Genomic DNA, 16,096 nt, shown 5'->3' with positions numbered 1-16,096 from the left:
AGTCCTGAAGGAGTCCACCCCCTCCCTAAGAAGGTAGCAGCCGTTCAGAACTTTCCCAAACTGTCGACAGTCAAAATACTGCAAGAATTTTTGGGCATGATCAAGTATCACTGTTTCTTGCCAGCCATGGCCGCCACTCTTGCCCCCCTCTACGCCTCTCTCAAGGGCAAATCAAATGACCTGAAGTGTGGTCTCCTTCAAGAAACAGCCATCTACAACACAAAGAATGCCTTATCAAATGCCTTATCAACTGCTGCTGTTCTTACTTTTTCTGTGCCATATGCCCTTCTCCTTCTCTCCACTGATGCCAGTGATGTCGCTTTTGGTGCAGTACACGAGCAGGTGGTCAACAGCTCGCCCCCGAAAAATTGGCCTTCATCAGTAGAAAACTGTCCAAGGCGTAATCTGTCTACTATACCTTCGACCGTGAATTGCTGGAGGTGCATATGGCTGTCCATCACTTTCGCCACTACTCAGAAGGTATGCCATTCGTCATTCACACGGACCACATGCTTCTGGTATATGCCTTCACTTAACATCCCGACGCCTGGTCCACCCGTCAACGCCGACATCTCTCTGCCATGGCAGAATACAATTGCGCCCTTCATCACGTCCGGGGGAAAAGAAATCTCGTTGCTGATGCCCATGAAACCCATTGGCCACCATTCACCTGGGATTTGATTATAATGCCTAGGCAGAAGCCTAACGAAAAGATCCAGAGTACCAAGCAATCCTGCACATCCTTCCTTTGGGAAGATGTCGCTCTCAATGACTCCAACACCATCCTCCTCTCTGACGTCAGTATCGATAGACCATGACCATGGATACATGCTCCCAGGGGTCGACAGGCATTTGATTTCATTCATGGTCTTTCACATCCTTCGTGATGATTTACTGCACAGCTACTAAGGAGGCTAAGGATTAGGTCCGCGCTTATACATCATGGTAAACTTCAAAAGTTCATCGACACATGGATTCATGAGTGGGCACCTTTCCTCAACTTCAGTGTAGCATTGCCCACATTTACGTCGACGTAGTAGGTCCTCTGCCCACATCACAAGGACATCATTACCAGTTTACCCTCATCGACCGTTCTGCTCGTTGGCCTGAAGTCATTCCCCATGAAAAATGCAATGTCCGCCTCATGTATATCTGCCTTATTCTCAGGATGGATAGTGAGATTTGGTATCCCCGAGCATATTACTTCTGACAGGGATACCACTTTCACCTCTCAATTGTGGAAATCATTAATGAATCTATTGGAAATCGGTCTACATTAAACAACCGCTTACAACCAATGGAATGTTGAACTTTTTCATCACACTCTCAAAGCAGCATTGATGTCCCGCTGCAAGGACTCCAACTGGTTTACCCAGCTTCCCTGTGTCCTCTTTGGACTAATGACACTCCTAAAGATGCCCTGGAATTTACTCCTTGCCGTCAGACTCAAAAGCCCCCAGTGAAGCAGCACATACTGACTGATCGTCACTCAGCATCGCACATTATCCTGCGCAATGGCACTAGCAAGCCACCTCTAACACCCCCTTACATGGGCCCTTTCCTTGTGATCGGTGTGCCCGTAAGCATTCTTAATTAACACTCATGGCAAAGAAGACTGGGTCTCCATGGATTGCCTATAACCTGCTTATCTCCTGCCAGGTGACCCACCTGCAATACACCTCTCTAGAGCTGGGCACCCTATTTCACATGCATGTCATGTTTAGTGGGAGCCATGTACCCCATGTGTTTCATATACGCTCTTACACTAACGGTTTTTCTTTTGTTTTTTCTTATCACTTGCTATTCCTTGCACTGTTGATAGACCAACCTGTGTAAAAAATCTAGCTCATGTTCTATTATCTTTGAATTTTTGTGACGTTCTTGTTGGCAAGTCCTTGTATATTCGATGATTGTTCAATAAAGTTTAGTTGCATTCACCTCCCAGTTATAACCTAACGGCTCTCCTGCACAGTACAGTATCCATATCCATCTATATACCAAGGCAGTTCCCCCAATTTTAGGGGGTAGCCGACATCAACAAATGAAACAAGAACAAAAAGGGGACCTCTACTCTCTACGTTCCTCCCAGCCTGACAAGGGACTCAACTGAGTTCAGCTGGTACTACTAGGGTACCACAGCCCACCCTCCCCCGTTATCCACCACAGATGAAGCTTCATAATGCTGAATCCCCTACTGCTGCTACCTCCGCGGTCATCTAAGGCACCGGAGGAAGCAGCAGGGCCTACCGGAACTGCGTCACAATCGCTCGCCATTCATTCCTATTTCTAGCATGCTCTCTTGCCTCGCTCACATCTATCCTATCACCCAGAGCTTTCTTCACTCCATCCATCCACCCAAACCTTGGCCTTCCTCTTGTACTTCTCCCATCAACTCTTGCATTCATCACCTTTTTTATCAGACAGCCATTTTCCATTCTCTCAACATGGCCAAACCACCTCAACACATTCATATCCACTCTAGCTGCTAACTCATTTCTTAAACCCGTTCTCACCCTCACCACTTTGTTCCTAACCCTATCTACTCGAGATACACCAGCCATACTCCTTTGACACTTCATCTCAAACACGTTCAATTTCTGTGTCTCCGTCACTTTCATTTCCCAACATCTCCGATCCATACATCACAGTTGGTACAATCACTTTCTCTTATAGAACTCTCTTTACATTCATGCCCAACCCTCTATTTTTTACTACTCCCTTAACTGCCCCCAACACTTTGCAACCTTCATTCACTCTCTGACGTACCTCTGCTTCCACTCCACCATTTGCTGCAACAACAGACCCCAAGTACTTAAACTGATCCACCTCCTCAAGTAACTCTCCATTCAACATGACATTCAACCTTGCACCACCTTCCCTTCTCATACATATCATAACCTTACTCTTACCCACATTAACTCTCAACTTCCTTCTCTCACACACCCTTCTAAATTCTGTCACTAATCGGCCAAGCTTCTCTTCTGTGTCTGCAACCAGTACAGTATCATCCGCAAACAACAACTGATTTACCTCCCATTCATGGTCATTCTCGTCTACCAGTTTTATTCCTCGTCCATGCACTCGAGCATTCACCTCTCTCACCACTCCATCAACATACAAGTTAAACAACCACGGCGACATCACACATCCCTGTCTCAGCCCCACTCTCACCGGAAACCAATCACTCACTTCATTTCCTATCCTAACGCATGCTTTACTACCTTTGAAGAAACTTTTCACTGCTTGCAACAACCCTCCACCAACTCCATATAACCTCATCACATTCCACATTGCTTCCCTATCAACTCTACCATACGCTTTCTCCAGATCCATAAACGCAACATACACCTCCTTACCTTTTGCTAAATATTTTTCGCATATCTGCCTAACTGTAAAAATCTGATTCATACAACCCCTACCTCTTCTAAAACCACCCTGTACTTTTGAATTACAACACTCATGCACATCTCCCTTACCCTTATATAGTGGTACAATACATGCACAAACCCAATCTACTGGTACCATTGACAACACAAAACACATATTAAACAATCTCGCTAACCATTCAAGTACAGTCACACCCCCTTCCTTCAACATCTCAGCTCTCACACCATCCATACCAGGTGCTTTTCCTACTCTCGTTTCATCTAGTGCTCTCCTCACTTCCTCTATTGTAATCTCTCTCTCATTCTCATCTCCCATCACCGGCACCTCAACACCTGCAACAGCAATTATATCTGCCTCCCTATTATCCTCAATATTTAATAAACTTTCAAAATATTCCGCCCACCTTTTCCTTGCCTCCTCTCCTTTTAACAACCTTCCATTTCCATCTTTCACTGTCTCTTCAATTTTTGAGCCAGCCTTCCTTACTCTCTTCTTCTTTCTAAAACTACTACTTATTCTCTTCATATGACTGACCCAATCCCTGTCCCCACCTCAGGTCAGCTGCCCTCTTTGCCTCACGTACCTTACTTCCACATTTTACTCTCTATATTTTTCATACTTCTCTATACTATTACTCTGCAGCCATTCTTCAAAACACCTTTTTTTCTCTTCCACTTTTACCCTCACTCCTTCATTCAACCATTCACTGCCCTTCCTCTTGCTGCCTCCAACAACCTTCTTGCCACACACATCACTTGCAATCCCAACAAAATTTTATTTTACTAACTCCCACTCCTCCTCTAAATTACCAGTTTCTCTTACTTTCACTTTGTCATATGCCATTTTCAACCTTTCCTGATATTTACTTTTTACCCCCCGGTTTTATTAGCTCTTCAACCCTCACTAGCTCCCTTTTATATCCACCTACTCTATTACCCCACTCTTTTGCTACAACTAATTTTCCTTCCACCAAAAAATGATCAGGCATACCGTTAGCCATACCCCTAAACACGTGCACGTCTTTCAATCTTCCAAACACTCTTTTAGTTATCAACACATAATCCATTAATGACCTTTCTACTATCCATTTGCCACTCTTACCCATGTATACTTATTTTTATCTTCCTTTTTGAAAAAGCTAGAACTTATCACCATTTCTTGCTGAACACACATATCTACCAGTCTCTCACTACTCTCTTTTTCACCTAGTACACCATACTTCCCAATGACACCTTCTACCTCTCCAGCGCCCACTCTAGCATTTAAATCACCCATGACAACTACATAATTCCTTCTACCCAGTCCTTCTACACACCTAGTTAATTCATTCCATAACTCATTCCGCTCTTCTTCACTTTTCTCACTACCTGGCCCATACCCACTGACAAACGCCCAACATTCCCTACCCAACCTAGCCCTTACCCACATTAACCTAGATGATATCTCCTTCCATTCCACTTCTTTACCTGTCATCCATTCACTCAGCAATAAAGCCACACTCTCTCTCGCTCTTCCCCTTTCAATCCCAGACACTCTACCAGACGTTTCACCAAACATCACTTCACCCTTTCCTTTTATATTTGTCTCACACAAGGCCAATGCATCCATCCTTCTATTCCTAAACATACTTCCAATCTCACATCTTTTACTCTCTATCGTACTACATCCACGCAATATTCAAACACCCCAAAACTAGAGTGCGGGGAGCAGTCACTCTCCCCCCAGCTCCATCTCTTTGTCGATGTCTCACAGGATTGTAGATACAGGAGAGGGGGTTCCCAGCCCCCTCGTCCCGTCCCTTTTAGTCACCTCTTACGACACGCAGGGATAACGTTGGCGCCATTTTAATTGTTTTTCTTGCCCCCGCGGCCACAGGGGGCAGTATAGTTAGGAAAAATACAAATTACTTAAAAAATTATGATGTTTTGTTAGAACATTTCTGTATCTTAGGGGAGAAAGTGACAGAGAAAAAATAGCAACAGCTTTGAGTAAGTAGGAAGAGATTGGTAGACTACTGGTAAAGAGAAGTATCTCAAGAGTTAATAAGAATAATCACTTTATTGAAGTCCTGAGGATTAATAAAGAAAATGCAGAATTTTTATATATTCATGTGATTCAATTGTGTTTGTGTTGTATTGTTGCAAAAATTTCAATTCTATATTGTTATATCATACATTTAATGTAATTATTTTTTCCCCAGACCAGACTATTCAAGCTTTGTACAAGGAACTATGCAATATCTGACACCTGAGAGTCCAGAATCCACCGTTGAAATATTTCTAAATTTACTGTACCATATCATTGATTTAGATCAGCCTTCTATGCAGCCACTGTATGAGGACATTTTTGTAAAGTAAGTATGAGAAGTACTGTACTGTATTAAAGGTTTTTGAAGTCTATTTCATATGATGTAAGAGTATGATTTTTATTTAAGGTATGTCAAGGTTATAAGAATCGGGTTTCGATTTCATCTGAACAGAATTGCACCAGAACGTCAGTGGGGTAACCGCCCCTCTTCTTTTGGTGCTCAATCACAGCAGTAGCTTTCCAGTATAAAGCGTTAGTTCACAAGCTGAGACAGATCTATTTACTGTCCATGTGAATGAGAGGCCAGCATATTGCTATTGCACTACCGAGAAAATTTTAGTAGTCTTGTATTTTAGAATGTTATGTGAATAGATGTAGGACAAAATTTATGATGCTACATAGGTATCCTGTGAGCTTATTGTTGTGTGGCAATTTAAAAAACTACCTTTATGTATCTATCGAAGGCTTGTTAACTTTTTTGCCCAATCACTTCAGTCTCACATTTGTCTTTTTTTTTTCCATCACACATTTTCGTTTTGTTTATTTTATCTGTGCCACTGTCAAGTTCCTGGAAATCCTATCAATTTTGGTTTGTGCACCTTCAGTGTGCGCATTTTATCCCAAAATATATTCATTCCGTAAATGGAATACAAACCTACGCTATTTATTAGGGTATTACTTTCGGTGAAGGTGAAAGGACGAGCCATTAAAATTTAGCGAGGGTAAACTACCCATCCTGCTAGTTAGCAGGGGTTAATTGGGTAGCTTGCTACCCCTCCCCCTCACACATCTGTGACTGAGCCACTTTGCTTTTGGCTCGGAGGGTGAGCGGTTCTTGCTGCTTTTCCTCCTCACCTATTTTTGGACTGCCATTAATTTGTCTTTTTTTTTTTTTCACTATACATATGGAAAAATTTTTAATGATTTTACATATAAGTTGTAGCTTCCCTTACAGTGTATGTTGGTGTGTGTGTGTGAAAGCGGAGTACAACAGGTTCTCAAGGACGGAGAACCTTCCCTTCCGGCCTATCCCCCTTGACCATCAGTCATCCCATTGGCGGATAGCCTTCCTTGTGACTCGGCCACCTCCACGGGAATCGTCATCGTTTGGATACTCCTCCGTTCAACTGTTGTCGTCACCTTCCCTTCTACATGGATTCTGCTGGGGAAGGGAGTTCGACCTTTTCAGAGCTTGACTTCGGTCTTGCTCTTTCTCAACGTCATCGCCATTCACCTTTCATAGGCGGCCGGCAATATACTCTGTGGGGGGAGTACTTTTCCCGTTTGCGGGTTATGTTGAGCTTCTGAATGGTTTCTTCATTAATTAAGTGAAATTATAATTGTTTGTAATTTAACTTTTCGGCTTCATCTCCACGGAGAATACCCTTCCTGCTGGAGGGTCTACTTGTTCTTCAGATTAGTGAATTTTTTTACCTGAATTAATTGTAATTCTTGTTTTGTGACAGTTTTTACGCTGCTACTCTCCTTCTCCCGTCGATGTTGGCCGGGGATGTGAGCACCCAGTCCTTATTTTGTGTCTGTTCTCTCAGTGGACACCTTTCCCTTTCCGCAACTAGGTGCTTCTCCCAAGGGAGTTTTTGTTACAGAATTTATTTTACTTTTCCTCAGGTAGCGATGCCGTTCTTCGTTCGACTAAAGTAGCCGACGTAGAAGAGCAGTGCCGTTCGTTCTTGGGTAATCTGCTGTTACTGCGCCATCACTTTACTGTTCATCTGCGCCTGTGGCAGCTCCTGATCAGCACATCATCTTAGAGGAACTAGCTCTTGCTACGTTTTCTTATGCAGCGCTCGATGCAAATCTTCAACTTGAACAACAAAGCAAAGAGCGCTGCGTGGAGGTCCTCCTCCAAGGCTTGGACTATTTTCCCTTCTAAGGGAAAGTTATCCTCCCTAGGTGTTGGGTTTTCCTCCCTTCCGAGGGAAAACTTCCCTTCATCATCATTATTTTTTCATATTGACATCAATTGCTGCTGCTTTTTCTTCGCCTAAGACTACGCTCTCCCCTTGCTGAGTCGACTCTTCTGTCGGGGCCGGAGCAAAGTCCAAGGCAACTCTCTCGTCATGAGAGAGGCCATTAGTAGAAACTCCTCTTCGGAGGCCTGCTGCTGCTAATCAGCTTGCTAATCCTCTGCCCCTTTCAGGGGTTGCCGCGCTCGTCAACGAACCTCGGCTCGTGATGCACCCACGAGTTCTCGTTTGCGAGCCTCTCCCGGGGATGCTTGCCTTTCCAAAGGGCACATCCGGTCTCCAGATCATCGTTCGGCTATTTGCCCACCAGCTGTTCCTACTTATTGCAGTTCATCTTTCTCCAGTCTTGTCTATCGCTAGTCACCAGCGTGCCGATAGCAATAGTCAACTCGCCGATCGCCTATTGCCAGCTCGCCTTTCACCGAGGCTAATCGTCAGCTTGATGATTGCTAGCTCGCTGATCACCGATTCCTAGCTCGTCTTTTTCCGATCGTTAACCTCCAGTCTTGCTAGCTCGCTGATCGCCGATCATTAGCTCGCCAATCGCCGATCATTAGCTCGCCAATCGCCAATAATTAGCTCGATAATCGCCGATCATTAGCTCACCAATTGCTGATTGCCAGCTCGCCAATCTTTAGCTCACCGACCACTGATGGCTAGATCGTCTTCCACTGATAGCCAATCGTCAGCCTACTGGTCGCTAGGTCATCTTTCTTTGATCGCCGACCTCAAGTCTCACCGATCGCTGATCCCCTGCTCACCGATAGCCAATGGTCAGCTAGCTGATTGATAACTCTCCAATCCCTGATCCCCAATAGTCAGCTATTGCTAGTTCACCAATCGCTAGTGCTCCGATCGCCGTTCAGCGATTGTTAGCTTAACACTGATTGACAAACCTTACTCTAACCAACCATTTGTCGATCGCCAGCACTCCGAGCATCCTCTCGGAGCTCCGAACGCTGACATACTCTGGCTCGCCGTTCACCAACTAAGGAATCATTGAATCATACTGCTATTCCTCGGCTTATCTGATCATCCGCTTACTCCTATTTTTTGGTGCTCCGATCGTCAGCATGCTGTAGCTCATTGATCGCCATATGATATGAAGATAAAATCCGTGGCTGAGAAGGGAACACAATGGTGAGAGGTTCTGGAATGAAGTTCTGTCTTCATAAAAACAAGAAAAAATATTTATTTGAAACAAAACAAAAAAAACTTATATCATTCCAGATAAGTTCCTAACGCTTTGCTACAAACATCTACATGTTAGTACATTATAAACACAACCATGTGTATTGCCTGGGTGGTCCAAATATCTTCACAACAACTCTAATCCTACACTAAGCTTAAAGGAGAACCCTGCAACACCATTGTTTTATGACATCTGTAATGACCAATAATAAACTCCAAAAGCTTCACCATAATGCATTTCTATTGCATCCAGTAAATTTCCAATGCACCATATTCTTGATTCTTCAATAAGAAAATTGATCAAACTTCAATCTTAGAACATCAAATCTATGGATAGCCAAGCTTCTTCAACTTTTAGTATGTATAAAAAAAAGTACAGGAGCCTCTCCCTACATTATGAATATTCTAAGTCAATAACTGTCCGGGTCAGTTATCTATTCAAAAGTGGCCTTATATCCTGAAGTACGAATGTGTTTGTTTTCAAGTTGCCATGAAGATTGTTTACAAGGTGATCAGTGTTACCAGTTCACAGGCAAGATGATATGAATACAAAGCTGCATCACAGACCACTAACAACGGTAACAGGTAATAAGCAACTTCATCTTTCCTATATACTTATAAGAATAGCCTAAACTTCTCTCCCTACTGGGGGTAGGGGGCTGCTGTCAGTACCTGTTAAAAGAAATAATAATGGATTAAGGCTTTTTGTTTTGGAGGGGGGAGGGGGGCAAAAGACGGGTATACACAATATGTACAAAAAATACAATATTTTTTCATACACACAAAACATCAAGCTTTCTTTGACACAAACCATTATTTATTCCACCACAGCTTTCCTCTTCTGGTTCCCGACCTCTGCCGGCTTCATCGAACTCGTCTTCTCACCAACAAACTTCGGTTCGTATCTCACCGGCGAGGGATTATTCGCGAACCCCTCCTTAGGATGTGCTTCCTTCCCAAGGACGCATTTCTTCTTCTGAGCATCCAGCAGCAGTTTTCCTACTTCTTACCCGTTGTTCACCTGCTCGTTGAGTTCCTGTGCAGTATTCTCCGTCTCGTCAGGCTCCTGCTCACCCTTCATTTGCTCGTCAGGTTCAGGCTCATTGTCCTTCCGCTTGCCAACCCGCCTGCAGCATGTGAATCACCTGACAAGTCGACAGCTCGCGAATTACCTGCTCAGCCGACAGCTCTTGAATCGCCTGCTCAGCCGACAGCTTGTAAATCGCCTGCTCTGCTGACAACTCGTGAATTGCCTGCCCGCCACCGTCGGGTTCCTCCTACTGTTCATCGGTTGTGTGCTCGCCAGCGTTCGCCTACGCGTCTAGCTCCTGCTCAGCGTTAGCCTACTCGTTAGGCCTCTTCACATAGACCTGCTGTTTGTAAATCGCCTATTTGCCGCTCGCTGACTTAACGTACTGCAGATCAGATTTTGCCGTCTATTAATTAGACCGTTTTTCTGGCTTCAAGTAAGCCACAATCACCCTTACGTCAATCACGTTGTTCTCCGACGGTTTGTCAATCGCCATCGTAGATTGTTGCCTTGCCACCTGTCCTCTTGTAAGACAGTTGCGGCGATTCTCCAGTGTCCGCCAACGCGTCAGCGGTTATCAACCGCCCAGTGTATAGACTACAAAGGTGATTAGGCACCCTCACCTAAGTGAGGATCGCCAGTCAACGTCAACCTCTCAGCAGCAGAACTCTCAAGGGTAAGACTTTCCAGGTCTCCTCTGCCAAGAACTTCGGTTCTCTCTTCAAGGGTTAGGCTCCCTCTGATTGTTCACCGATGCCCCATTCCCCTCCCCGCAAATGCATAACAGCGTGACCGGCGGGGAAGGAGTAAGAGGGCAAATCACAAGTTTTCAGGATTCTGAAACTCCCGGTTCCAAGGAAGGAACCATTGTCCACGCTTCCGGAGTCTTCCTTGTCTGGGATGAAGACTCCTTGGAAACACCCTTCGACCTTGTTCCCTTCAAGGGAGCTTTTGGACAGCGCATCCATCAGCAAGCAGCTGTGGTTTAGCGCCTTGGTCAGGGCCGTAACTCAGGCCTTCGAGCCTAGTATCCCATCTTCTCTCCCTGCAGAAGCTCCGAGGGTTTCCCTTGGGTATTCTACCGTTCCGACAAACTCAAGGCAATGGACTACAGCTGCATCTCCCTCTGAAGAGGAAGAGAGGAGTACCCGACGATATACCATCATCTAGGGTCAAGCTGACACCGGTCAGAGCTTCAAGGATAGAGGTTGTCCCTGATAGGCCATCTTCTCCTCTACCTATTGCTGCCTCACCTTCCCACCTGGGAGGCACCCGGAGGGAAGAGTTATTCTCGAACTCTCCCCAACCGTCTCCGACGGAAGACTCTTGAAGAGGTCTCCGTTTCAACTGCGGAACCTTTAGAGGTTCCTAGTCCTCTCTCTTCCAAGGTCCAGAAGGTCATTCCATCTAGACCTACAGTTTTGGAGATCCTTTTCCCCGTTAAGCTAATGACATACTACAAGCGGCAAACCATGAAAGTTTGAACCTGACATACTATAGCGGCAAACCGACCTGCAGTGCGGTTTTCTCTCAGTGTTGTTCTGACATCAGAGTATGATGGATGTGGCAAATTTGATTAAAATTGGGATGGAGATATGAGATGTGGGTAGGAAGAGGGGAGAGTCTCTTTGGGGTATGGTTGAGGGAGGTGACTAGGCCAAGGGAGGGAGAGGGATAATATGTCGCGCAAAGAGAGATGAACTGTCATTGAATATGGTATCCTCGGTGATTTGAGTGAGGAGGAACTCATTTGGAAACAGGTACATTAGGAGAGAGAGAGAGAGAATTTATGACATACTCATAACTGTTTTTTATTTACAGCGTGAATAACCAGCTGGATTAGATATGCTCAGGGAATACATTAGACGTTCTTAAGAATGTTGTTGTTTTATTTATTTATTCATTTTTTTTTTGTGCTTCCTGATCAGAATGTGGGTCATTTGTATTTTATTTTTCATATATGTGTGTATACACACACACACATATATATATATATATATTATATATATATATATATATATATATATATATATATATATATATATATATATATATATATATATATATATATATATATATGTATATATATATATATATATATATATATATATATATATATATATATATATATATATATATATATATATATATATATATATATATACTGTATATATATATATATATATATATATTCATATATATATATTTATATATATATATATATATATATATATATATATATATATATATATATATATATATATATATATATATATATATATATATATATATATATATATATATATATATATATATATATATATATATATATATATATATATGTATACATGTCTATATATACAGTATATGTGTGTGTTTTATTGTTCAGATACTCTTATACTTGATGATTATGAAAATTTGTACTGTGCTTGTTTGGATATGATCATATTTTTCCAATTAGTGTTTAACAAATAAGAGAACTAATACATGGAGATTTTCAACATATATATATATAGTAGAAATATATATATACCAGAAAAAAATAAATGTTTTCCCGCCGGGCGCGGGCATTTTATGTCTGAAAACCGCGTTTTTCCCGCCAACATGTGCGGCAGAAAAAAAAACAGACAGCGGAAACCGTGACTACGCGCGTCGTCGGTTTCTCTAGTATGTCAGGTCCCATAGGATAACACATGCTGGCGGGATTTTTTTCGCCGCTGCTGTGCGCGGCAACGGTTTACCGCTTGTAGTATGTCACTACACTTAGAGGGAGTCCAAAGATTCCAAAACAGTTCCAAAGTCCTCTTCCGGGATTCAGAGGCCTACAGAGGGGATCGGGAGCATAGTCAGCTAACCGAATATTGACCTCAACCCACCCCGAGACGAGGTCCTGGTGGTGGATGATGATGACAATACTGCCACCCCAACATCAGACGGCGATCAGAGAGAGTCAGGACATGCCTCTTGGCGGGTTCTATCTTGTATGAGGGACCTCAGTGGGTTGTCATATCCGGAGATGGCCCTTCAAGAAGGCAAGGCTACGGTCTTGGACCGTGTCACGGGCACTCAGAGACCTCCGAAGTCCCGTGCGTCTCTTCCCTGTTTCCGGGGTTTGAAGAGTGCTTGGCGTAAGGTTGCCTCCCAACTTGCCGACCTTTCTTTGTTATACCGGTCAGGCTCGTCCTCCAAACTCCTCCCACCTACGGGTGTCCACCAGAGGAGGTACTTTAAAGTTCTCGAAGAACCTTGGTTGGCACTACCTCTCCACCATTCCCTTGAGGAATGAATGAAAGTACTCTCCCTAGAGAGGCTTTCTTCTTGTCAGGTTGCGTTCTTGGCCTCTGAGATCTTAAATCAAGAAAAGGTAGTGAAGTCACCATGCAGGCTACTTCGTGGTTGGATCTTTGGCTGCGATCCGTGGGAATCCTGTTACGGACTAAGGATTTTCCTAAGAAAAGTGCCTGGAAAGCAATGTAGACCTTCCTTCTCTCAGGCACCTGCACTATTGAGTTTCTGGCCCACTAGGTGGTGAACTTGTGGGCCAATGCCATCTTGAAACGCAGGGATGTAGTGGCCAAAAGATTCCATCAGCAGTTTTAAAATAACGAGATCGCTAGGCTACGGAACTTCTCTGGAGGGTTTCTCGCTTTTCGAGACTAAGGATGTCGAGCAGGCAGTGGAGAGGTGGAGGAAGTCTAACCAAGACTCCCTCCTCTATAGGGCCTTGACATCTTGACCCTACCGTCCACTAGTTCCTCCTAAACCCAGCCAATCCAAACTGCCAACCAGTAAAACAGCAGCGAAAGACAGAACGGTGTGCAAGAAGCCTCCAGAAAAGGCTTTAAGTGTACCCGTGGAGGAAAATCACGGAGATGTGGCGCCCAAAGCCGTAAATGTTAGGATAGGCGATCCCCCTACTTATCCACCAGGGAAGGGGATGCCTACAAAGCTGCTGGTTCAGGTGGATTCAGCTCGGGGCCGAACCCTAGATAGTCTCGGTGATTCGTTCAGAGTATAGCGTCCTGTTCATTTCATCTCCCTCCAGTGCCACTGACCAAGAATCCAGTGCCTGCGACCTATTTTGCAATGGAATCAGTTAAATGGCAGGCCTTTCGGGATGAAGCCCAAACCATGTTGGAGAAGGGTGTTCTCCAGGAGATCCTTAATAGATCCCCATTCTTCTTCAGTCGACTCTTCCTTGTGAAAAAGGCATCTGGAGGTTGGAGACCAGTCATTGACCTCTCAGTTCTGAACAAGTTTGTCGAACAGACTTTGTTCAGCATGGAGATGGCAGGCTCGGTCAGACAAGCGGTAAGACCACAGGAATTCATGTGTGCACTGGACTTGAAGGACACACACTTCCAGATCCCAGTTCATCCATCTTCAGGGAAGTATTTAAGATTCAGTATGGACAACAAAGTGTGCCAGTTCAAGGTGCTGTGCTTAATTCTTTCCACAGCACCTCAGGTCTTCACAAGAGTGTTCGCCCTTGTGTCATATTGAGCACACAGCCTCGGTATCCATCTCCTACGTTATCTGGAGGACTGGTTGATCGTAGTAGACTCGGTGATAACTCTTTCTTCAGCACCAAGACAAACTTCTGAGTCAGTCAAGATCTGGGGATCATGTTAAACCTCCAGAAGTCATCCTTGCTTCCTGCTCAAAGACTGGTATACCTGGGCATGATTTTAGACACCAAACTGCACAAAGCCTTCCCATCAGACGACAGGGCAGTGAGGCTGAGGAAGTCGCAAGTCCTTTTCTCAGATAAGAACAACTCCCAACCCAGAGGCGGCTTTGTCTCTTTGGACACCACCTATCATTTCTGGTGTGTCGAGTTCCCAATGATCACCTCAGGATACAATCCCTCTATTGGTGACTGAAGTCCAGTTGGAATCAAGCCTTCGATTCCCCGGACACTGATCTCCATGGGACCAGAGAAAATGATGGACAAGGAAATGCCAGACAAGAATCTACTGAAGGGTGACAATCTTCTCGTCCTTCAACCAGGTTTGATGCTGTGTTCTGATACATCGAAGGAAGGGTGGGGGCCCACGTGCAGCACAATACAATCTCAAGCCTTTGCTCAGAGTTCGAAAGGCACCCTCACATAAATCTCCTAGAGATGAAGGCCGTATGCATGCCCCTTCAAAAGTTCCACCAGTTCCTAGCGGGTCACTCAGTGGTGGTAATGAGCGACAATGACTTACATCAGCAAGCAAGGGGGTACTTTTTTTGCAGCCCCCTATGCCATCTGGCAGTAGAGATACTAAGATGGACAGAAGTCCAATTGATCTCACTTTCAGCTCACTTCATTCCCGGCAAGAGTAATGTGCTTGCCAAAAATCTGAGCAGAGCAACTCAGATAGTGGTTTCCAATTGGTCGTTGGATCATCTAGTAGCCAACAAAGTCCTGACTTTGTGAGGTTCTCCGATTGTGGACCTGTTCGCAACGGCCCTGAACTTAGGCTCACGCTGTACTGTTCCCCAGTCCCAGACCCAAAGGCTCTGGCAAAATGCATTCCAACAACGGTGGGATAACAAATGGCTTACGCCTTCCCACCATTCTGTCTGATGAGAAGAGTACTTAATGCCAGAACATTAGTCAACCTTTCAATGACCTTCATCGCTCAACTATGGCATCACACAGAATGCTTCCCAGACCTTCTGCTGCTCCTGACGGACCTTCCAAGCAAACTTCCTCCACAACACAATCTACTTAGACAACCCCATGTCAACGTATTCCACAAAGGAGTAGCTTCGCTGTGTCTCAAGCCAGGAGACTATCCAGCATCTCCTCACTCAGAGAGGATTTTCACAACATGTTGCGATAAGTATGTCGGGATATCTGTGGAAATCGTTGGCTTCAGTTTACCAGGTGAAGTGGAACGTCTTCTGTAGTTGGTATTGTGGAAGGAGTATCACTCCACTCGATGCCACTATTCCAGCAATAGCGGAGTTCATGTATTTGCAAGAAGAAATGCGTCTCGGTTTCAGTGGTAAAAGGCTCTCGCTAGAACTTTTCCTCCTCATACGGAGTTACAAACTTGACCTGTCCTCAGTCAGAAGTGAGACCTCCTCCTTGGAACATGGTTCTGGTTCTTCGGTCTCTAAAAAGGCCTACCTATGAACCATTACGCCAGGCAGCTGATCGCCACCTAACATGGTAGACAGTGTTCCTACTCATCTTGGC

General features: G+C 44.4%; 1 protein-coding gene across 2 annotated transcripts in view; it reads left to right on the top strand.

Moving 5' to 3' along the window:
• The window catches only part of LOC137650062 (protein CIP2A-like), a 309,476-nt gene that overhangs the window by 171,472 nt on the left and 121,908 nt on the right, over positions 1–16,096 (top strand). For both annotated transcript variants that reach the window (XM_068383107.1, XM_068383108.1), the window contains exon 8: positions 5,588–5,740. In XM_068383107.1, the coding sequence (XP_068239208.1) occupies positions 5,588–5,740 (153 nt within the window). The remainder of the gene's footprint in view (positions 1–5,587; positions 5,741–16,096) is intronic.

The sequence above is a fragment of the Palaemon carinicauda genome, chromosome 11 (assembly GCF_036898095.1).
Source record: "Palaemon carinicauda isolate YSFRI2023 chromosome 11, ASM3689809v2, whole genome shotgun sequence".
In the NCBI taxonomy this organism is placed as follows: Eukaryota; Metazoa; Arthropoda; class Malacostraca; order Decapoda; family Palaemonidae; genus Palaemon; species Palaemon carinicauda.
Note: the sequence above shows the minus strand (reverse complement) of the source record. Positions and strands in the feature narration are given on the sequence as shown.